At 39.5% G+C, this 24,579-nt stretch overlaps 1 protein-coding gene across 6 annotated transcripts in view; it reads left to right on the forward strand.

The window, feature by feature from the left end:
• The window catches only part of MTA3 (metastasis associated 1 family member 3), a 218,975-nt gene that overhangs the window by 190,275 nt on the left and 4,121 nt on the right, over nucleotides 1-24,579 (forward strand). For all 6 annotated transcript variants that reach the window (XM_077134094.1, XM_077134089.1, XM_077134090.1 and 3 more), the window contains 2 exons: nucleotides 6,340-6,426; nucleotides 8,995-9,141. In XM_077134094.1, coding sequence (XP_076990209.1) covers nucleotides 6,340-6,426; nucleotides 8,995-9,141 — 234 coding nt within the window. The remainder of the gene's footprint in view (nucleotides 1-6,339; nucleotides 6,427-8,994; nucleotides 9,142-24,579) is intronic.

Genomic DNA, 24,579 nt, shown 5'->3' on the forward strand with positions numbered 1-24,579 from the left:
GATCATAACCTTGTTCTGGATTTATTAGTTAAAGCTCTGTTTAGTGGAAATTTGGGGAATTGGTTACAGCAATACTCTTGTTTATTTTCATTAGGAAATCTGTATTAAGAACTACAGTATAGTAAAAGGGGGATTCTTTGCATATGCATAAAATGTCTCAGTACATAAGTAACATCTGTGGGAAGGGGAGCTGGGAGGTGGTGAGGGAAAGAGGTGGGAAGGAGACTCACGACTGTTAATCCTTTTAACTTTTACAAATATTGAACCGCAGGAACATATTTTCTTTCTCAAAAGGTAAAAGAATTCAGAATCTGAAATAACAAGTATATAGCATGACCGCCATGTTTTAAAAATGTATTCATGAAAAAATATGTACATGGGATACAGATGAAAAAAGGGTTTTTTAAATCAATTTTCCCAAATACCTAAGTTTGTATTATAATACATTATGCCATTATATGTAAATATATATCCATTCTCCAAATAACTAACATTGAGTGTTAGTAATGATAAGCACCTAGATAATGCTTATCAGAAATGAACTGGTAGACCAAAACCATATCCTTGACAGCCTTTTCAGACTGATAGCACATTCCTCTAACACAACATCAAGTTTGATATCCTGTTTCTTCTCTCCCTCGACCTATTACTCTCCCACACCCCAGTAAAAAAGCTATAATGTGTATTGTCACTGGACTTTATCACGGAATTGCAAGATGACCTTTGTCAACAAAAGATAGCCCAAATCACCCAACACACGGGCTTATCACTATTTAAGATTAGGCTGCTCAGTGACTGAGTTTGAATCGAAGTAGGTGTTTTAGCCGCGTTACATAGAAGCTAAGGTACCTAGAGAAGTGGATCCAGATGACTTTTCCTGCTGCATTTGTAGCTTGCGTAGATGAGTAAGTGATTTCTGCACCAGACTTAGATGACAGCAACATTTTCCGGTGGGAAGTTCTTCGGGAGGCAGTTGGGAGCCATTTTTTCTGTTTGAATATGTGAAATCAGCCTGAGACATCTTCTTAAACAGAAATGTTTGCTTATAATTTTTTCTCAAGAATTCTCAGCAGAAGTTACTATTGTGCATAATAAATTGTATACACTGAAATGTTAAGCTCTAAACATTGAGAACAGTTTGGTCTAGTTTACTTTGGTATTTTTTGGTAGAGATTTTGTGTTTAATAAAAAATTGTATTTGAATGGATACATCGAAATTTTCTACAGGTAAAAAGGTGTATACAAATCTCATCCCCATTCCCATTCCTGGATTACCCTTTTAAAGGCATCAGTGTCTTGTGTATCTATCCAAACTTAGTCTGTGCATCTTTTAAATTACTTAATTTTTCAATTATCTTGGTTAAACATGTATAGCATAAAAACCATTTTAACTTTTTAAGTATACCATTCTGTATCAATAATTATATTCACAATGTTGTGCAATCATCACCACTATCTATTTTCAAATCTTCTTTGTCACCCCAAACGGAAACTCAGTACTCTTTAAGCAACATTTCCCCATACCCACCTACCCCCGTGGAAGATAATCACTGATCTACTTTCTGTCTATGAATTTGCTTATTCTAAATATTTCACATAAGTCTGATCATGCAGTATTTATCCATTTGTGTCTGGCATATTTCACTTAGCATGCCACTGTGTGTTTCAGAACTTCATTCCTTTTTAATGGCTGAATAATATTACATTGTATGTGCCACATTTTGTTTATCCACCTGTTGATGGACATTTAAGTTGTTTCTACCTTTTGGCTACTGTGAGTATGTTGCTATGAAACTTGGTGTCCAAATATCTGTTGGAGTCACTACTTTCCATTCTTTTGAGTGTATACTGAAAAAAAATCTGTATTTTTGAGGCAGCACCAAACTACTTTCTACAACATCTGTTTCATTTTACATTTCTACCAATAGTGCATGAGGGTTCCAGTTTTTCCACATCTTCAACACTTGTAATTTTCATGTTTTTTTTAGTAAAAGCCATCCTAGTGGGTATGATGTAGCATGTCATTGTGGTTTTGATTCACATTTCCCTAATAGCTGATAATATTGGGCATCTTTTCATGTGCTCTTGGCTATGTATTTTTTTTTTTTTTGAGAAATGCCTGTTCAATTTCCTTTGCCCATCTTTTAATTGGGTTGTCTTGTTGAGTTTAAGGGTTGTTTATATATTCTGGCTATTAACCCCTATGATAGGTGATTTGCAACTGTTTTCTCCCATTATATAGGTTGTCTTTTCACTTCGATGATAATGTGCTTCATTACACAAAAGTTTTTAATTGACCAGCCAAAACAACATACAAACACGAACATTCTTTACGTACAAACATTCCATACATGGTGTACAATCAATGGATCACAATATCATCACATAGTAGTATATTCATCACCATGATCATTTTTTAGAACAGTTGCATCACTCCAGAAAAAGAAATAGGAAGAAAAACTCATACAAACCATACCCCTTGTCCCACCCTCTCATTGACCACTAGTATTTCCATTTACCCAACATATTTTAACCTTTATTCCCCCCATTTTTTTTCTATACCCCTTACCGCTCCCTTTCATTGATCATTAGTATTTCAGTCTACTCAATTTTACACAAAAGTTTTTAATGTTGATGAAATCCAATTATGTATTTTATTCTTTGTGCTTTTGGTGTCAAATCTAAGAATCCATTGCCAAATGCAAGGTCATTAGGATTTATGCATGTTTTCTTTTAAGGTTTTTCTTATAGTTTTACTTCTTGTATTTAGATCATTGATCCATTTTAAGCTAATTCTTGTATATGGTGTGAGGTATAGGGACCCAGGTGGAAATCCAGTTTTTGACACACCATTAGTTAAAGAGACTATATAGTGGAAGATGCATTTTGAATTTTGATAGTTGTTATCTAGTTGTCCTCCAGAAAAGATACAAGTTAACACTCACCCACCACATCTAGAGGGGCTGTCACCCCTGTAACCCTGCAGTGTTGTCAATCTTCACTAGGGTACATATGGCATGTAAGTAATGTTAGTTTGTTTTTCGCATGAGATAGAAGTCTTCGCATATATTTGTTAGACACTTGTATTTACTTTTCTGTCAACTAGCTTTGCCCCTGGTCTGTTTGCTACTAGATATATAGACATATTACTACTGACTTCTGGGAACTTTTTATTTTTTTAAGGACTTTAACTCTGGGTCTGTGATTTGTAATGCAAATATTTTCTCATTTGCCATTTGATTTTTTTTAAATGATGTATTTCCAAGCAGATTTTTTGAAATGTAGTTGAATTTATCAATTTTATTTTATGGTACCTGGGTTTTGTGTCTTGCTTAGAAGTGCTTTTCCAATTCCTAGAAGAAAATTATGATGGTTTTATTTTGACAGCGATCTTGACAGCCCATGTAAGATGTTTTTGTGAATTTAATTCAGTATATGCTTCTTGCGGTTCTTCTATTCCATTTTCCCTCCTAATCTTTTCCAGAAATTGCGGGAAAGTAGCCTTGAGTTACAATAAAAGTAGCAGAGCCTTGCCAAGTTTATATCAAGGGAATAATAGATCATCCTGTAGAAAGCCAAAGAAATGTGCCTTGTGTTTAGTCAAGTAATTTGAGTGACATACATATGTTCTCCCTCTCTCTGTGCAGATTTTGATTCTTTTTGGATTCTTTGGACATTTTTCAGGTGTGCTTTCTTTATCTGTGCACTTTTAACAATACTCATCATTTCTGCTTAAAAAGAGTTAGTTCAATAATTTGGGATCTAGGACTGACATTTTTCATCAGTTTGGGCTAGTATTGAACCAGGGTTCTCCCCACCCCCCTCACCCCTGCATGGGCAGACACTGGGAACCGAACCTGGGTCTCCAGCATGGCAGGCAAGAACTCTGCCTGCTGAGCCACCATGGCCCACCGTTGGGTTCATTTAGTTAAAGTGTGGAACTGGTAATCCTTTGTTTATGATAATTCCTTTAGGGCAGAAAATATTTTCCTATTTGTATTCAGGGGTAATTTTTCTGATGTTAAACAGTAGCTAGATTGTCTTGACACCTTTCTTCCCAAATTATTCATGGTTGAGACCAATTTTTGCCACCTCCTTTCTTTAAAACATAGTCAAGGGGGTGAGTGAAATATGGATCCTTTTAAAGAGCTTTCATCTTCCATTCAGCAGTTCTCTGTAAGGTAAATTATCACTTGGAGCATCATGTAATTAATCTTCCTAATATAAGGAACAATTAGCAGCAAGTTAAAATTTAAAATAAAGTATCTTTGACTATGTGTAGATGACCCCTTTCATGGATTCGTGGATTCTTGTCAAGGTGATAGCGATATGGGAACATTTGTTCAAAGCCCATCAGTTGTAACCACATGGACTTCCACATGGATGGTGGAAGAGCACAAAGCTGATCTTATTAGTAGTATACAGCAATTATCTTTGTTCAAGACCATGAAAAAAATAAGTCAGGTGATTCATTCATGCTTTATTTTGATAATAGGAAAGAACAAAAGTTTTCTCTTGTCCTCATCCCAATATAACTTGCATTTTAGGTGAATTAGTAATCGTAAGAAGGAGTTATTTAGTATTACCTCTCAGTGATTTAACAGGCACTTAATCTTTGCAGAGTTTTGGTTGCTTGTTAATGTTTTTTTAGATTACTTCTCCAGAAAAAGCTTTTAATATTTCTGCCTATATCTTCATTGTTAATTAGCAACAGGTAAAAAGCTTCATAGCTTAATTTTTTCCCCAAAGAGAATCTGCTGAATGGGAGGGGAAAAATCCAATCACTTATAGCTGTGATTGTTTGCTTAATGTTTGGGGTACATATTCAGATCCCTATTATTTTTTTTTTTTTTTTTTTTTTTAAAGGAAAGACAGAGAGAAGGAAGGAAGGATAGAAGGAAGGAAGGAAGGAAGAAAGGGAAACATCTTTAAACATTTTCTTGTTTTATTGTATTTTGTTTTTCCGTTTTTTGTTACATGGGCTGGGGCCGGGAATCGAACCGAGGTCCTCCGGCATAGCAGGCAAGCACTTTGCCCGCTGAGCCACCGCGGCCCGCCCGAGATCCCTATTATTTGAGGCTTTCTGCAGTATATACTTTGTCTATTTTTTTAATGTGTTTTTTTTTTAATGCTGTTTTCCCATCTTCTGTTCGTTATTAAAAAAAAAGTTTCTTTGGTGAAAGGGAGGGTTAGAACTCATAAAAAAGTTGATTTTTATTTTAAATTATTTATGATTTTAGATCGACTTGTACATTTTAAAAGTTCAGAGTTGCTATGGACATCAAAAGGAATTTCCTGTATGTGTGCCTAGAAATGTGGTTTCTTAGCCCATGAAAGGAAAAATTGGGTGCCTAGGACTTATCTCTAGTAGAACTAGAAAACCCATCTGTCAACGACTTGAAGATGAAAAAAAACATAGTAGACTCACTTCTGCTAAAACTACTCAGTTAAGCCTTAAGACAGTATCTGTGAATTAAAAAAAAAATGTTTTAATACATGTTTTGTCTTGTCCCTGCAAACTCTGTTCTTGTAACTTAACTCTTGGGTAAGAGAGTCATTTGTATTCCATATCTACTCTTTTCCATCCAAATGACAGCTAATTAAAGCACAGTGAGTGTTTGTGTTGTATGCTTTATTTTTTTTTTTTCATCTGAAATGTCTTATGGTAGGGCATGAACAGTGTGATGAGAACTTTTATGAGCTAATATCCATCCTCACAGTATCTTCCTATTCTGACTGATGGATCAAATACTCTGTCTGCAAACAGGTAAACATTTAAATCTCAGCACTTCTGGCATCATAGTAAGTTTATGAGGGTTAGAAATCCAGTGATAAAACCAAGTGGCCCGTTACTACCCTAGTGAGAGATTCATTTAATGGAATTGAGTTTTGCCAGCATGGGTTAAGGCTTTCCAGTGGGGACCTCTCCATCCAGGTTGGGGATGGCCTGCCTACTGGATTCATCTTACATTAGGACGAATTTCACCTTGTACTTTATGGAATTTTTCTACTATATGATACAGAAATAAAGTGGCTAGAAAGGCAGTCTATTTCCATTGCTTTTCAGATGGGCACACCACAGTAAAGAAATGTATACGTAAGATGTATATTAGCCACATTTATTTGGGGCTTTAAGATGAGATTTTTCAAGGTAAATCCCTCATTCAGTAATTTGGAACCAGAACTAGCAATGATTTCCTCAGACCCAAAGAGAAATTATGCAGAAGTCTGCTGGATATTTTGAAGCGGTTTCCACTTGCACCTTTTATTTTTGCGGTGTGTGGTGTAGGTTGAGAAATCAGCCTCATTGGTTGTCTCCCTGTTTCTTTCTCTCCTCAGATGCAGACAGACATGCCGAACTATCTGGAAGTCCACTGAAAAGCAAAAGCACTAGGAAACCTTTGGCATGTATCATTGGGTACTTAGGTGGGTATTTTCTAACAATAGAGAAAAAACTCAACAGTTTCTGTATGTTACGGATATTTGACCATTCTAAATGAACATAACCTAAACTAAACTCAAACCTAAATAACTGGAATAATATACCTTCAAATGTATCGTCAGTATAGAATCTTTCATTACCAAAATATACACACTCCTAATGCACACAGCATTACAGATATTTTATTTTGTTTAGTTATTAGATAAAAATGTAATGTGCACTGGCGGAAATAAACAGTAAGAAAAGAGCAAAGAGAAATGGATCAGTCAATTATAATTTAGAGGATGAATAGTCTTAATTTGATTTAGATCCTTCTACTATTTCTAACTCATTTGCCTCTCCACCCCCCACAAAAGATAATGATTGGTTTGTGAGATTGAACTAATAATTCTTAACCTGTCTTTTAAAAAAATGTAACTCAGAAGTTTCCTAGGACAATGCTTCCATTTATGTATTGAAGTAAACCAATTAAGAATAGTATGAAAAGAAGATTACTAGGCAATAATCACTTCTTTTTTCAAAGTTTTAAGAGAAATTACTTACAAACTAATGGTGTTTAATAAACCAGGAGGCAAGAATGGCATGCTTCTAATATTGTCTGCTTTTCCATTTTCTCAGAAAAATGAAATATATCCTCAGAGTTGAATTGAACCTTATTGCTCTGTCTGAAAGATTTGTAGTTATGAAGTCTTCAGACTTGAGACATCCAGTCTTTTAAAAAGTCAAAATGTAGCCTTGAGCTCAGTATATTCTCTTGTCTTCATCAGAGCATCCCAGAAGTCTAAACTCCCAGCTCCCTCTTTGATGCTACTCTTTACCTTATTTCTTCTATTTTTCTCAGGAACCAAAGAGGTACTTTTTAATATCCCCTCAAAATATCACAAAAATATTGTAGGCAGGGGCCAAGGTCGTGGTGGTGAAGTCTTTGGAGTTTGCTGTCTGTATTACTTTGCAGAACCTAGCCTCTTCCCACCATGCACAGGAAACATTCTGATCATTAAAAAATAGAGTGTAGCATTGTATATTAGCCAGCCTTCCCGTGGGTAATTGTGTGTACCTCCTATGGGCAAATTGGTGTGGTCCCCTTATCAGGTACGATTTGCTGTGTTTCCTTGCAGAGCCACATTTTTACACAACATTTTCCTGAGTATTTACAGTGTACAAGTTTCTGCTAAGTGGTTTGAGGGATACCAAGATGAGAGGTACCTTGCCCTCAAAATTTTTATTGTCTAGTGGGGTAAGAACTCTGAAACAAAGGATTAAATCCTATGAAATAATTAAAGTACTATATTTTGGGCACTTGGAGGAAGCAGTAGCTGTTTCTGGTAAGTGTACTAAGGTAGCCTACCTGAAGAAAGTAATAGTTGACCTCAGCCTTGAAGGATAAATAGGATTTGAATAAATGGAAAAATAGGAAAAGGGTATTCTCTCACTTCAGGGTGCTGTGGTATACAAGGAAGCGGAAGAACAAAGGTTGTAGAGTCCAAGGACCTGGAAAGTTCAGAGAAAGCAGGTTGTTTGGGGTGAAGTACAGGGTGTGAAGTGAAGGTTGTAATGAAAGGTGAGGTTGGAAACTGTCATAGCCATGTGTTATAATAATCAGCATGATTTTTTGGATAGTACCTGGGCCACTTCTAAATTTTGGCAAGTGTACGATTTCAACCAGACCAAGGCACAGAAGTCCTAAGGACTCTTCTTAAAGTTCAGCAAGTCGGGCTGATAGGCTGACCCTCACCATGAATGGAGAGCGAGAAAAAGACGGGTGAACTGGGCACGGTCAGGTTCTGGGTGATGGCCCTGAACAGGGTAGGCTTTAGAGAAGAGGTTGTCCGTTCTTAGTAATAGACTGAGGTGCTTAAACATATCTAACTCCTACAGTGTTGAAATTGTCCATCTACTCTTGTACAGGTAGTTCTTGGGCTGTGTTGACAATAAGCTTCTCTTAAACACACGGACACCCCACTCACATTGTAGTTTTGCAGTACATCCTTGGCCAAAGCTTTTCTTATACTACTTCCTGACTGTTGTTTTTGGACTTTGGCTTTAGGTTTCACTGTATCAAAATGTTCTGGGCTGGGAGTGATAGACCCTGGTCCTTACCCTAGTCTCAAGAGCCAGAAGAGAAATCTCATTTGGCCCAAAGCACTTACACATCAGATGTGCTACGTGTCCTGATTTGACAGCACAGAGATTAATTTCTTTGAGATCACCTCTCCAGATAACCTTTTGATTCATACCTCAGAGTCTGGTGCCTTATTCCCTTAATAAAATTCATTGTGAGTGACCTTCTGAAGTGGCTGTTTTTGCTTGTACTCAGGACATGAGGCTCAGAGCTCCAGTCAGCAGGGGCAGAACCAGCTCACTTTTGATAAGTAAAGCCATGGTAACAGCACTTTGAGTTGATTAATTATGCAAGTCCTTGGGAAAACATGCTGGTTCATAAAATTGACTCTCAGCTCATTAAGAAATAAGATGTGTGCCTATTAGCCAGTGTAAGTGCACATAGATTTTAATACTATGCTCTGAGTTAAGAAACCTTTTCTCCCCGTCAGAGATCCATCCTGCGAAGAAACCTAATGTAATTCGATCTACACCAAGCCTGCAAACCCCAGCTACCAAACGGATGCTAACCACGCCAAATCACACATCTCTGAGCATTCTGGGGAAAAGAAACTACACTCATCACAACGGCCTGGATGGTATGTAGGGACGCTGGGGCTGTTCTGCTAGGTTAAGACCTCTGCCCTTGCCACTTCTGACATGTCATCTGCCAGATTAAAGAATGCACTCCAAATAGGCTCTTCTCCCCAGTCAGTCTAAATGTGTGATCAGGGGAATAAGAGGGAATGCTGCCATGTACCACAGTTAAGGCATTTTGCCAGATGATATTTCTCCAGCTCACCAGGAGGTACCTTTTTGCTTACATCTCCTCTCAAGAGGCTTGTTTGGAAAGGAAACCTGTGTTGAGCTGGTCTCCTCTGCTGGGTAATGTGCTTGCTGTGGTGCATGCTCATTGCTCATTTAAGTTTTCTTGAGCAGAATGAATTATTTTTGCCTTATGTCTGAGACGTCAGTCCTCTCTGGGAGCTTTTCAGTATTCCCTGGGTCATTTTGAATTTGGCATTTGTCCCCTATTTATTTCACCTTATGTATTATTTTAATTGCTCAAGGATGCTACAAGTCATGAAAGGAATTAGGTGGGCGATGTCCTAAATACAGAAATAATTTGTTTGAAATGGAAAGACTTAAGAAATATGAACCCTTCTCCGAAGTACTTCTCTTGGGTTTGACCATATAATGACTCTTCAGGTGGAATTGAATTATCTTCCCATTTGAACTATAAACATAACTGTAATAAATCAGCCAGGCAGTATTTATTTGTTCATTTCAATATCCTGGAGTTTGAAGCTGTCTTGATTGTTTATGTTGGCATTTATTTATGAATAAAACTGTCCAGGCTTTTTATGGAACTCTAAATTCCTTCAGTGACAATAAATTATTTATAATGAGAGACCTTAGAGTGAAAATGTGGAATAGGTCATAGTAATTTCCCATGACTGTTTTCCTATAGTATTACTTCTGATGGTCATAGTGATGTAAAAATGAATAAAAAATTGAGGGTGAGCGGTTTCATATTTATTTTTAGGATATCAGTGTGTTGTAGATAATGTTTTGGAGAATTTAGCACCACAGCAGTCTTCCAGAAATACCTTCTTGCTAATGAAAACTTTGACCATCCTTGCCACAATATGCCTGATGTCTAGACAGCAGAAGACCAGGGAAGGATCATGCCAAAACGTGAAGATTAGATTTCTTTTCAACTTTTCCTTGCCCACAGCCTGAGGCCTTTGAACTCAGGCTTGCATGGAACCTGGAATCTTTCTTTTCCATCTTATCACCTCCCTGGTCTTCCTAGGTGTATAGAATTGCTGCAGAAAGCATAAAGTAAAGTTCAGGTTCATTTGATACGAATATTCCTTATGGTAAAGAGGCTCTGTCATGACTGATGTCCTGAGATGCCCTCTGGTATCTTCTTCCACTCCCACACCTCCATCCTTCTGGACCCTTCCTAACCCTGCAATGCTGCTCCTCTTGCTTTCCCCTCAGTAGTTTAGGTACTATACTTCTCCTTGGAATTTCTTAAAAGAAATGCCTCCTCCTAGTGTTCTCTCTCTAGGGCTGGGTTAGTCCCATTTCTTTCTGAATGAATACACCTGCCTAGGCCATTTCTCCTCTGCTCTGAGCAGGAGGAGTGGATGGGCATGCAGTGAATCTCTGTTGTTATAATAACTGAGACATTTAGCCCTGTTAGGAAAAAGATACTTGCCTCATTTTCTGAGGAGGCCTAGAAGTTGGAACACTTTTTTTCTTCAAGACCCTTTGTATTAGTTAGGGTTCTCTAGAGAAACAGAATCAACAGGGAACACTTGCAAATATAAAATTTATAAAAGTGTCTCACGTGACCGCAGGAATGCGGAGTCCAAAATCCACAGGGCAGGCTGCGAAGCCAACGACTCCGATGGATGGCCTGGATGAACTCTGCAGGAGAGGCTCACCAGCCAAAGCAGGAATGGAATCTGTCTCCTCTGAGTCCTCCTTAAAAGGCTTCCCATGATTAGATTTAGCATCACTAATTGCAGAAGACACTCCCCTTTGGCTGATTACAAATGGAATCAGCTGTGGATGCAGCTGACGTGATCATGACCTAATCCTATGACATGTCCTCATTGCAACAGACAGGCCAGTGCTTGCCCAATCAGATAAACAGGTACCACAACTTGGCCAAGTTGACACGTGTCCCTAACCATGACACCCTTCATCTTTGCCCTTCTGTATGGAGAGGAAGGCTGATGACACGTGCCTGACACTCCTTGTGCATCATCTCATTTGATACACACAACAGGAATCTCCGAGGTCAGGGAATTATTTGTACACTATTGACTCCCTGCCGCCAGCACAGTGCGTAGCACTTAGTAGGTGCACAGTAAAAGTTAAATAAATGAAAGTGATTGAGAAAAATGAGACCTAGAGAGGGGAAGTAAGTTCTTCAAAGTTAGCCAGCTGCTGGGTAGCAGGAGTGGGGATTCTGCCCCAGATGTGATTAATTTCAAAGTCTGCTCTTTTAACCACTGTCATAAATGAAGCGACTCTCAGACATGCTGAATTGCTCAGATTCTGGTCAACAAAATAGAAACTACATGAGTTATTTTATTTTATTTTACATGAGTTATTTTAAAAGAGAATTTAATAAATCAAAATTACACATACTGAAGGACAGAAAAAGTAAATGGGAACATAGGAAGCAGCTACCATGCCTAGAGTTGAGAGAGCAAAAGGAAGAAGTTAGGATTATCACATTGGGTTTATCACAACCTAGAAGCTAAAGGAAGACCTCAAGGAGCAGGAACTCTGACCTCCCTCTCGCTGGAGCTGGCATGTCTCAGGAGGTGGGCTACCGGAACCAACTGCTGCCGCCACCCTCTTCTGCCTCCAGCCTTACAGGCTTCCTCTAGCATCCCCTACAGGCAGAGTCTAACACCCAGATAACAAAGAAATATGTTTGCAGAGTCCCAGCCCCAGCATCAAGAAGCTGAGTTTAGAAGGGTGGGTTGGGTGTGGAGTTGAGATATGAATGTAAAAGAGACCCATGTTTTAGAAAATGTCTCCATTCTTGTATTCCTAATGGATCTTTTCCTTGGCATAATGGTTCTGCTTCTTGTTTCCTCAGGATATAGGATCCTGACTAACTTGAATTTCCAAAGTGAACAGAAAGTACTAGGAAAAATGTTAGGGTAATGGCAAGTTTTCCTGGGATAGTTCTTACCATCATATACTGAAATTGATAGATACAGTCTCATGGGAGACCCCTGTCGTGCTTAGCACTGCTACTTAATTATCAGCATGTCAGCTAGAGGAGCACGCCAATAGGCTATTGATGTAGGGAACTAACTGAACTGAAGCAAAACCTGGTATTACTGAAATACGCAGGGCTTTCAGCTTTAGGACCTCCTGTTGCCTTCTCAGAGGCTTGCCTCCTTCACTCACCCTCCACCTTTACATTTCATGTTCTTGATGATGGGGAAAGAGTCTCTGGATTTCTGTTGGCAGAAAGGATTTTGTATGGTTGGTTCGCCTGACTTTTTTTTTCCCCCCAATGACGGACAAGTTCTTATTGCCTCTGTGAAAGTCGCTTTCGTTATCGCCCTGGGGCCCTGGCTTCTGCAAAGCCCTGTAAAGGCCCTGGTGTGGCCTGGTGGCAGGGACCTGCACTCTAAGTGTGTGCTCTGTAAGCTGAGCCCACGGTACCAGGCCACACACATACACCTGTGACTTCCTAATGGAACTTGAGCTGAGAGGGTGAAGACAAAGTCTGCATGCATAAGAAGCCTCAGGGAAAGGAGCCAGTAATGATAGGGAAGTGAAGGTTCAAAATTTCAAGACCTGTAAATGCTTTATCAGCCTCCCTACACTTTGTTTCTTCTCTCAGGTTGTTGGCCCAGTGGTGTGTCCTATGCCATCATGGTGGTTTCCAAATTCTGCCTCCTCCATTTCTGACTTACAGATGCTTTGGTACCATTTTTATCACCAGTAAACCAAGTACCTGCTACATTTGGCCTACTTGATTAACTCCAGTGGCTGTGATTAGGGAAAGCCCTGAGGTCGGCAGAGACAGAAAACTCATTAATGGAAAACATTTCCATGTCTGAGAGCCCAGAGAAAGAAAGAGAAGGCAGCGAAGGAGATGGGATTTATCTGTGCCATGGAGAAAAAGGCAGATGGGCTTAATTGCTGACTTCCCTGATTATTGCCTTTGTGGCCTTGGGTGGATCCCTTGGCTTCTTTGAACCTGTTTTCTCCTCTGTAAAGCACAGATTTCATTTGCCTTACAGAGCTGTTATAATGACTACTTTTTCTCACATACTTTATATCACTTGACCATCCAAATACTTTATGAAAAAGGTGTTATCTACATTTTAATAGTGAAAAAACTGCAGTTCAGAGATGTTAAGGGATTTAAAGTCACACTGCCAGAAAATAGCTCAAATCTAGTGTTTCTTCCCCTGGAGGAATAAGAACCCAGATTATGTGTTGAATGCAGCACGTACATAGGTGGTGTTTATGTTTTCTGTGTACAGGAATACACAGGCTTAGATTTTAGATGAGTGGATGGAGGTAGTAGCTATTTTTCTTTTCTCAGATTGAGCAATATAAGCCATTAAAGTCTAATATTAAAGTTTAATGGGCTCACCCTTCACCTCCATTTTCTGCCTCTGTGGAACAACCCTGTCCGTATCATATCCCCTCTTTTGTCTGGAACTTGGAGTGTCAGGGAGATAGAAGGAAAAAGAAAGAATAGTCACAGAATAATCTCAGGGTGAAATGTGTTTAAATTAAATTAATACTTTTGCCAGCAGCATAGTCTCTGACTTACAGTAGGTGTTTGTTAAATGTTAAGATTCCATCACCTTCTTAAGGAACAACTATTCTTAAGGTTCTATTTTGAAATGTACTAAGATTTCAACTGCTTTTATAGTCTATACGAATTATATATACAAAATGCCAGTGCCTGCCTTATAACTACATTTGTTTCTCACCTAAAAGTATAATTCTCAAAAAATGACTCATAAGCTTGTTTGAAGGTAAGTGTATGTGTCCCAATGGGCCATTGCACATTAGAGGGGCCCAAAATCCAAAAAGGCAGTTGGCCTTGATTATATTATTTAGAAGTGTATTAGAGATAGGAAATAGGTTTATAGAGAGGGCTCACTTAGTTTTCGGTAGGCTCCTTTAGTTAGAGCCTCTGTAGTAGAGGGGGTGGTATGTCATATGATCCTAAGACAGCAGAAACTTTTTCAGAGTGGAGGCAGAGTCAGAAAGAACTCCTGAGAGGAGCAGAGAAATAGGCTACCCAGACCTCTCATCCTCTGGATCCCCTAAGAGGGTGCTCTGGATTTTCCCGTTCGTGTCAGATGGCTGAGATTTGGTCAATGAGCAGATCTTCCATTCCACTGCACGAGGACAAGGTGATTGTCTGCCATGTCTCAGTCTTTATTAAATGGGGATCCTTAAGAAAAGCTCCTGCTTATGGAGTAAAACAGACCGAGGGGCATCAACAGGATGTACTCTTAACCTTTTGTCCCAGAGATACTGAAACAGAAGTCATTGTGTTAGGGAAGCCAAAGCAACAGGCGCAGAAGAGAAGCGAGTTGTCAGGACAGAGTCAGAGCATCTGAGATAAGGAAATTGATGAGTTGTACAATGACCCCCCTTTTAATCTGCTCTCCTCTGGCTTATTTTTCTTAGGGTATGTGAATACACTGTCAATCCAGTTATTTTTCTAGTTTTCTGCCTTGATTGGTATTTCTAGAAGTCTCCCATGGAGAGAGGGTATCTAACGAATGCCTCTGTAAAAATATTAGGATATGGGATGTGAAGACTGTCCTTTTGATGACTCATTTCTGAACTCAGTAATTCAACAGCTTTGACTGTTGGCATCCCAGTCCTAGAAGGGTGGTGGTGAGGGGCATTGTACCAGTGAGTGAGCTCTGGGGATGCATCTGCTGTCCTCACAAATCCCAATAAAAATAGACTGCCGGGAACAGCTGATAGCACTCCTAGGCAAGCTTGGGCCCAGGCTGCCTTCTGTCAATTTTTTTATGTCATTTACTAGGTTTTCTTGAAATCTTGTAAAACATTGTGAAAGAACCTCAAGCATCCCTAGACTCATCTCTGGTCTCCTGATCTCCAGGTGTAATGTTATAATCTGTTTAAATATATAAAAAACACCTTTGAGTTTCTTACTATTTTATAGTGGATCGTTATGACCCCAGATTTCATTGAATGTGAAGCAAAGTGGTAGAGAACCTAATGTGTCTCGAGGGTTTCAGGACTATTGAAGCATTACTTGAGGACGGTAGATAGATGTTCTCTGAGCCTGAGGGGGTGGGTATGTAGAGGAACACAGACCCAAGTTATTAGGCCCGAGTAGTCAACAGATTGGTGTTTTGGAATATTCTGGAAGAATGTCATACTGCCCACACCTGGGACCATTCCTGAGTTCATTAAAGAAGTTTGACCAAGAAGGAAACACTAATCCTGACCCCAAGGAAAATAACTGCTGTGTGAGCCTATCACTAGTCTGGCCTTGAGTCCCTCACACTAAATATGGAGGTGCTAGAAGAGAGACAGAAATCCATGGTAGATATCCAGGGGTCCTCAGCTGTGAGAGCCATGTCTCGTCTCCTCACCTGTAAAGAGTGAGTTATGGAAACTTTTTACCCATCCTATCCCTCTATACCCCCACCGTCAGTGGCATGTAGAGGATACGTTGCTGAGAAAGACTTGAGAGATTGTGAGGTGTTTTGGGGGGGAGAGCAGGGAAGGGGAGGTGTTTGGGAAAGGAAAGGGAAGGCGACACCAGAGAGGGATTGATCATGTGAGAGGAGACTTTTCCTTGAAGAGGTTTGACTCATCCATCAAAAGAGCATGCACAGATGTCTGAGAAAGCAATTGGGACATCAGAATTGGATCTTGATGGCACGGGGAGGTAGACCAACTGATTTGGGCATTGTCCCCAAGCAGTCTCTTTGGATGGAAGTGAGGAGAACCCTTTTGAATCTGCAGCTCCTCCAGGGCAATGGAAATGGAAGGATTTATCACAATTTAATTGATTTGAAGACCCCCACTGTATTCATCTCAAGTTGCCCAACCCTCCCCATGGTTATTTTCTTTCCCTGTTTCCTGTTTTCCCTTCCAAGTGACTGAGCACACTTAAGCTAAGAAAGCATCTGAGTTGCACTCTGTGTTTTCTTCCTACAACCAAATATTTATTTTTAGCAGCAACTATTTACATATAAATGAATATGAAAAATGATTAATATAAAACGGAGGAACAAGCTAGAAGGTAACTTTGTTAGATGGAGGTTCCCAAAGAAGGTATCTGAAGATTTCCTGATAGAGTGATTTCAGCTTCCCCGAGTGTTTATAAGAACCCCTTCTGGGTCAGCCAGGGAGCAAGGCCAAGAGTGAGCTCTAAACCTTGTTATGTGTGATGCTCCTTTTATTGAAGGTTTGGACAGATGAGTAAAAATAAGATAAGGATAAATAAGTAATAGGGAGAGAGAAAGGGTAAAAACTGGGTAGATTGAAATACTGTGGATCAGTGAGAAGGAGAGGTAAAGAGTATGGGATGTATGAGTTCTTTTTTTTTCTTTTTATTTCTTTCATGCAAATGTTCTAAAAATGATAATGGTGATGAATACACAACTATGTGGTATTGTGAGACATTGATTGTATAATATGGTTGAACTGTATGTGTGTGAATATTTCTCAATTAAAAAAAAAGAGTGAGTCTTGGGAAAAAGAGAGCTCACCACATTTAGGTTTTCTGGCATAGGGTATCAGCAGGAAAAGAAAAGCTCAGGATATTAGATATTGGACTTTCTGAAGTGGAACTCTGATTTTCTTCTTGTTTCCCTCCAATTTTCCATCTCTGTGTCTTTTCATTCTTTCTGATAGATTTTCATACCTTTATATTCCAACTCTTTTTATGACAGTCTGTTTCTCTCTTTTTGTCCTGTCAGTTTTTGCTTCATGTAATTTGAAATTCTGTTATTGGGTATATATGTATTTAGAATTAGGGCTCGCAGAAACTTCTCCCAGCTTTCAGTAACAATTACAGATAAGGCAGTAACTCGATTCAGTTTAGTTCTGCCTCTGCCCGGTTAGGCCACCCTGCACAGGGCCAGGACGTCTGCGACAAGATGACCCTTCAGGCAGTGGGCACTGCAGGGGCCCAGCCACCTGAACTTCTGGCCAGCTGGTTACAAGTTTGGGGGTTCTCATCACCCACTCGGGTTTGATAATTTGCTAGAATGACTCCCAGAACTCACTGAAAGTACTATACTTACAATTACAGCTTTTTTACAGTAAAAGTATACAAATAAGTAGGCCAAAGAAGAGAACCATAGGGTGAGACCTGGGAGCATCTCAAACACAAGCTTCCACGTCCACTCCACGTGGAGTCAGAATGCGGCACGTCTTGGCACGGGTGTATTTTCTCAGTCTTGGAAGCTCCCCAGAGCTTCAGGTACCCTGAATTTTTGTGTAGGATCTCATTACAAAGGCCTAATGGATGAATCCAAGCCCACAGAGTCTAAATCAGTCTCCTGCCCCTCCTCCCCTTGATGTGGGCTGACGTGGCTGATAGGAGGAGCTCAAAGCCCTATCACATGGTTGGTCTTTTCTGGTGTGGCCAGTCCCAAACCTAAGGCTGCAGGAGAGACTGGCCCCGTCCTGTAACTATCAGGTGTGGTCCTGGGCCCAGAAGAACAAAAGACACTCTTATCATAAAAAACTCCAAAGATCCAGAGTTCCTGGGGACCAAGTCCAGCCAAGTTTTTCAGGCTTCTCCAGGGTATATATGTATTTAGGATATCTGTGTCTTTTTTTTTTTTTTGGCATGGGCAGGCACTGGAAATCAAACCCGGGCCTTTAGGCATGGCAGGCAAGAACTCTGCCTGCTGAGCCAATCTGGCCCACTCAGATCTCTATGTCTTTTTAACCTTTTTAATCACTATAAAATCATCTTCTTGGTCTCTGTTAGTACCTCTTGCTTGAAGTCTACTTTGAAATTAATTGAGTCACACCAGTTTTCCTTCTTTTTGTTCTTGTTTTTAAGATTGTTAAAGGATTTTTTTTCTAGTTTTATTAATCCTGAATAGAATGATTCTTAGAGCATCTCTAAAATCAGCATATATTGTTCCACCACATATTTAAAAAATCTTTTCTATCATTTTTTAAAACAACTTTATTGAGGGATAATTGACATTCAATAAACTGTACCTGTTTAAAGTATAACATCTGAAAAGTTTTCACAAATCTATATACTGAGAATTCATCACCACAATCAAGATAACTTATTCAAACAAAAGTTTTCTTGCACCCTTTAAAATTCCTTCCTTGCCTTCCTCTGCATCTCCCTGCAGCTCATCCTGATGAGTTTTTGGTCACTATAGATAAGTTTACATTTTCTAGAATTTTATATAAATGGAGTCACACAGTATGTACTCTTGTCAGTTTGAATAATTTCTAGACATCTTTGAATTCACAGATTCTTTCTTGTACACTATCCTATCTGCTGCTAATTCCATCCAACAAATTTTTCATTTCAGATTTTGTATTTACTTTTAGACTTTCCATCTTTTTTTCATATTTCTTCTAAAATACTTCATCTCATCACCTTTTATACCTATTTTTCCTATATTCTGTAACATATTTTTAAGTCTGTATGTGCAAATTCTAACTTGAGTTATTTGTTAATATTCTGACTTTTTTTCCTCTTGACTATGGGTTGCATTTTCCTGTCTCCCATGTCTATTTTTTTTTAATTATGACAGATTTGAGTAAGTGATATTCTAGGAATTTTCATTTATTATTAAACTTATAGTTTATTCTATGACAAGCCCTATTCTAAGTGCTTAACAAATTTTAACTCATTTAATTCTTATAATAACTAACAAAAACATAAACATAAAAGAAATTTTAAAATGTAGAGGTAGTTTTTTAATATTTTTATTGAAAAATATCCACACATATAGTCCAACCATATTATACAATCAGTGGCTCACATACCATCAAATAGTCATGTATGCTTCACCCATGATCATTTTTGGAACATTTGCATCACTCCAGAAAGAGAAATAAAAAGAAAAAGAAGAACTCATACATCCCATACCCCTTATCCCTTCTTCTCATTGACACACAGTATTTCAATCTACCCAATTTTTACCCTTTATCTTCCCTATTATTTTTTATCTTTATCTTGGATAAAAAAGAGCATCAGACATAAGGTTTTCACAATCACACAGTCACATTGTAAAAGCTATATAATTTACACAGTCTTCAAGAATCAAGGCTACTGGAATACAGTTCAACAGTTTCAGGTACTACCCTCCAGCCACACTGATACTCCATAAACTAAAAAGGTATTTCTATATAATGCATAAGGATAACCTCCAGGATAACCTCTTGACTCTGTTTGAAATCTCTCAGCCACCGAGACTTCATTTTGTCTCATTTCTCTCTTCCCCCTTTTGGTCAAGAAGGCTTCCTCATTCAGATGGTGCCGAGCCCTGGCTCATCGTCAGGAGTCAGGTCTCATGGTGCCAAGGAGATTTACATCCCTGGGAGTCATGTTCCACATAGAGGGGGAGGGCAGTGAGTTCACCTGCCAAGTTGGCTTAGAGAGAGAAGCTGTCTCTGAGCAACAGAAGAGGCTGTCTGGGGGTGACTCTAAGGCATAATTATCAGAAGGCTTAGCCTCTCCTTTGCAGGAATAAGTATAACAGAGGCAAGCCCCAAGATTAAGGGCTCAGCCTATTGAATTGTTTGCAAGAATATCACGAATTTCCCAGATGGGAAGTTGAATATTTCCTCCTTTCTTCCCTGTCCCCCAAAGGGACTTGGCAAATAATTTATTCTCTGCCCAGATTACTCTGGGATATATTGGGACATCACCTGTACAAACCAACAAGATCTCATGCCCTATTCAAGAGTCCATGTAATTCCATGGTAATTACGTGGTAAACTGACCATACAAGTTAAATTAGATAATGTGCTACCCAAGATATCAATTTTGCACTAAATAAACATCTCTCCCTTTGGTCTCGCATAGAAGGGTTGAAGTTTAAAAGTATAGGCCATATCATCCTTTACCCAGTATTCTGATTTACCTTCGTACTATCCAGATCAGCTTCATCCATATCTGTAGACAAAATCTGATCGCTTTTTCAGCTTTTTAAACAGTTGCTTAATGGGGTAATGCTGACTTTCATAGCTTCACTTCTCCAACTCTGAGTCTCAGGTATCACACAATTAGCTGAAGTTTCAGGAAACGACTATATTATATACAAATAGCTCAGAATTTAGAAATATCAGTTACAACTCTAAAATATATATATGACTGCTATAAGAGCTTACACTCTAGGAATCTTTACAGTAGGCCCAACTTGATAACCCATGTTCTTGACTTCAATTCTCTGAGTTTGTATATTATAGTTAATCCATATGAGTGAGGCATCATAATATTTATCTTTTGGTTTCTGACATTTTATTCAACATACTGTCCTTGAGGTCCATTCACCTAGTTGCATGCCTCATAACTTCAGTCCTTCTTGTAGCCCCTCAGTAGTCTGTCATATGTAAACACCAGGGTCCCCCCTTCTGTTCCTCAGTTGTCTACCCTTAGACCTCTTCCATCCATTGCTAATCAGGAACACTGCCATCATAAACACCAATGTGCAAATGTCCATTCATTTCCCCATTTTAAATTCCTCCAGGTATATACCTAGCAATGGGGTTGCAAGATCATATGGCAGTCCCACCCCATCCTCCCATGGAATCACCACACTGCCCTCTGGAGGGGCTGCGTTTCTTAGCTTTCCTACAAACTGAATAGGTACATCTCTTTCAACATTTTCTCTAGCACTTGTTTCTCTCTGTTTTTAACCAATTTTATTTGCACATCATACAATCCAACCTAAGTAAATAGACCATATTTAATTATTTTTAAATGAGTACTGGTTAGTGTGGATGTTAAGTTGTAAAGAACTTGGAATATGTTATTTTCCTTTGAAGAGTGTTGATTTGTGCTTTTAGCAAACAATTAAACAATTAAATTGGTAGATTTCCCCAATTCTATGGAGGCTTGACATAAGGCTGTATTAGAGCTGGTCTACTTCAGTTTGCCTTGAGTCCCATGGCATAACCCTTCTGGGATTTCCATGAAAAAACCAAAGTGTTTACCATGCCACTCTTACTTGGTAGACCTGGAGTTCCAAACACTGTCTTCCTATCCTAGATCGCTGTGAAAGTCCAGCTCTTTTCACTTTCCAGCAGATGGTTTCTTTTGGGTTCTTGGAAACTCACTCTCAACATACATAGTTCAGAAGTCATGATTTGAGGGGACTTTGCATGTAGATTTAGGGTAAATTTCCTTTTCTATTTCTCACTTCTTTCCAGGATTTCCTCTCTCAATTTCCAACTGCCTTGAGCTCTGATCACTGACTACTGAAGCCAATTAGACAGCAGCATTCTGCTTGAACTATATTCCCCAAACTGCATGAAAGTGCTGTCAAGGGAAAAGCCCATTAAGTGTGGCTCTCACCTAGTCTGCTTCCATGTGTTCGAGGTCATACCCCCTCTGGTTTTTACCTGCTTTGGGTCACTCTCCAACACCTGCAGACAATTGTGTTTTTAAAATATTTTGCCTTGCATATGTAGAATGTAATGATTTCTAAATGTTGGGTTAATTTCTTTTTTTTCTTTAATTAATTAAAAAAAATTAAAAATATATATATATATTTTGCCCACAGTTTATATTTGTTGTTGGCTGGAGGATTAATCCAATAGAAACTAGTCAACATCATAGGAAGAAGAAATCTTCAGGACTTTTTCCCCTCTTTAGTTCTCTTAATATATTTATTTCTAAAATAGCATACTGTTTGTATTTCATGAATGCTGTATCTTTTCTTCTCTGAGGATTTTAATGTTTTTTTTTTTAATGTTCTTCATGAACAGTCTCTCTTTACTCCAGTTTGTGTTCTTCTGTTTATTACTTCTTTTGGCCACTAATGTTTATGTTAGGAGGTTTTTCCTGGTGACCTTTGATTGACTAATGTTTGAGAGTAGGAGACTAAAAATCAAAAGCTGGAAGCTCTTCTTGCTTGTAGTGTACTTCACAATGGGGTGATCGGTCTGGGCTGTTGGTTGGGTGGCTCCAAATGCTAGTATCTTCAGGTCCTTTCTCAGGGGCTGGCCAGATTCTCCAGAGAAGATTCTTCCCATCTCTTCCCCGAAGGGTAAAGGTTTGGCTGCCTGTGGTCTGGAAGCTCAGTGGGAAGAAGACTGGAGGTGTCGTCACTCATTAGGCGTGTTCACTTGACCCCTCTGCTTTGGAATTGGAGCTGTATTAGTCAGGGTTCTCTGGGGAAACAGAACCAACCAGCAATCATATGGTAAATATTAGGAGATTTTTATAAGGCTGCAGGGATGGGCAAGTCCAAATTCTGTAGGGCAGGCCCCAAACTGGGAACTCCGATGAAGGTTTCCAGTGAATTCCCCCAGGAGAACCTTGCTGTTGAAGTAGAGATGGAAACTCTCACTTCTGGCTGCTGAAATCACCACTTCTCCTTTTAAAGTCTTCATCTCTTTGGATGAGACTTCTCTCAGTGCTGAAGGCAGTCTCCTCAGTTAATTGTAGATGTAATCAGTCATAAATACAGACAACTTACTGATGATTTAAGTTCACAAAATGTCCTCAAAGTAACAATCAGGCCAGTGCTTGCTTGACCAAATAACTGGGCAACATGACCTGGCCAGATGGACACATGGAATTAATCACCACAGTAGCCCTGCCCTCAACTGTGCATGGTGCTTGTGTCCCCGAGCCCTGAAACCCTGTTTTGACCTCTTCAGAGAATAAACATCCAAACTTCTGGGGTGGGGGACAGGCAGTTGCCAGGGGTATGAAGTCAGGAGAGTTTCTAGGGGTCCAACTGTTTCTCAAACAGCCCTCAGCTAGCTTTACTTTGATACTCCCTCCCACCTGCTGCCACTTCCTAAGTGGTGCCTAGTGTCAATTACTCAGTCCTTTGGGGACTCTGGACAAATTGGGTTCTTTTCTTTCTGTACTGCCTGCTTCTGGTTTGGCTTTATCTGCTTTCCAACCTCCAAAATTCTGATGGTAGTGTCTTCTCTGGGTTTCAAAGGGAGGGAAATTAACTCAGAAGCCAGCAGCTGGAAATCTTAAAGAGTTGCTTTCATTGCATTCATTAGTTACAGTATAGAATTTCCAAGTCTCTGGGCGTCAAGTACTTCTGAGTAGTGAATGATCAAATCAACGGAAAATTTTGTGAAACAAAACAAAAAAACAAAAGAAAGTAATTATGAATCAGGGTTAGTGTATGAAAAAGTGGCAAATGCAAGTTCATGCATTTGAGAATAAATAATGCAAATTATCTAGAAAAAGGGTTTTGGACTGTATATAGTAGGCTAAGAAGGGCTTGTGACAATTGGCATAGTAGACCGTTTCCTGAGGCCCTCTGCCAGTGCTGCTAAGCTAGGGCCTCTCTGTTCCGGCCATACTTATGGCCCTTGCTCCTTGCTTTGAGGAGATGGAGTGGAGCGAGGAACACTGAGCAGGGAGGGTGAAGTGATAGCCTTACAAGGGCAGATGAGGAGCACTGGGAGTCTTCAGGCTGGAGCACAGAGAGGGCGCCTCTCTCACATAAAACCACGCCCGGTATGGAACTAGCAAGTGTAGACCTGAGGCCCTAGGTGAAGAGGTTGCCTTTGAAACTGGACCAGGTACGTTTAGGATAAAAGAAAGCGCAATTTAACATGGCAAATCAGAAATTTGGGGAACAAACTATAACAAGTGGCCTTCTGGCAGATAGTTAATTCCAGAGCAGTTTGGACAAATGAATGACAGAGCCCTCCACCTCTACAATAAAAAAGAAAAGAAAGAAGAAGAGAGAAAGAGGTTTCTGAAAGCTACTGATATATACATAATTTAGTGCTGAAAAGCACTATATTCTCTGGTGGCTTCCTGGGCCACCTGTCTCAGCAGAACACTGGGCTGGATGGAGAATGGACTTGGAGGTGGCGGCTTGGTGTAATGGGAATAACTTAACTTCAGAAGATCTGGGTTTAAGTTCCAGCTCCCCAGCTTACTTGCTATGTGTCCCTAAGCAAGTTCTTAACCTCTCTGACTCCCACAAGCTTCTGGTCCAATAGGGAAGATATATAGCCTATAATAGGTTCAGTAAAGCAAAGGTTAGCCTGATTACTATATCCAATACTTAAAACAATATTTAATACTTATTTGTTTTGTCCCTGTCAAATACCAGGTAGTATGCATGTATCTTCTCTGTTGTAGAAAGGCACATGAAGACACAGCCCTGCTCCATCCTGCTGTCCCTTCCTTGGGAGGCTGTGAGGCTGTGAGGCTGTGGGAGTGAGCATCTGTGTTTCCTTCCCTGCCTGCAGAACGGCCTGTGTGGTGGGAGCTGGAGAGCAAGTCTGTGCGGCCAGCCTGCTCATCTAAGCCCCAGCCCCACTTCCCTCCTCACCACTTC

This window comes from Tamandua tetradactyla, chromosome 17, assembly GCF_023851605.1.
Source record: "Tamandua tetradactyla isolate mTamTet1 chromosome 17, mTamTet1.pri, whole genome shotgun sequence".
In the NCBI taxonomy this organism is placed as follows: Eukaryota; Metazoa; Chordata; class Mammalia; order Pilosa; family Myrmecophagidae; genus Tamandua; species Tamandua tetradactyla.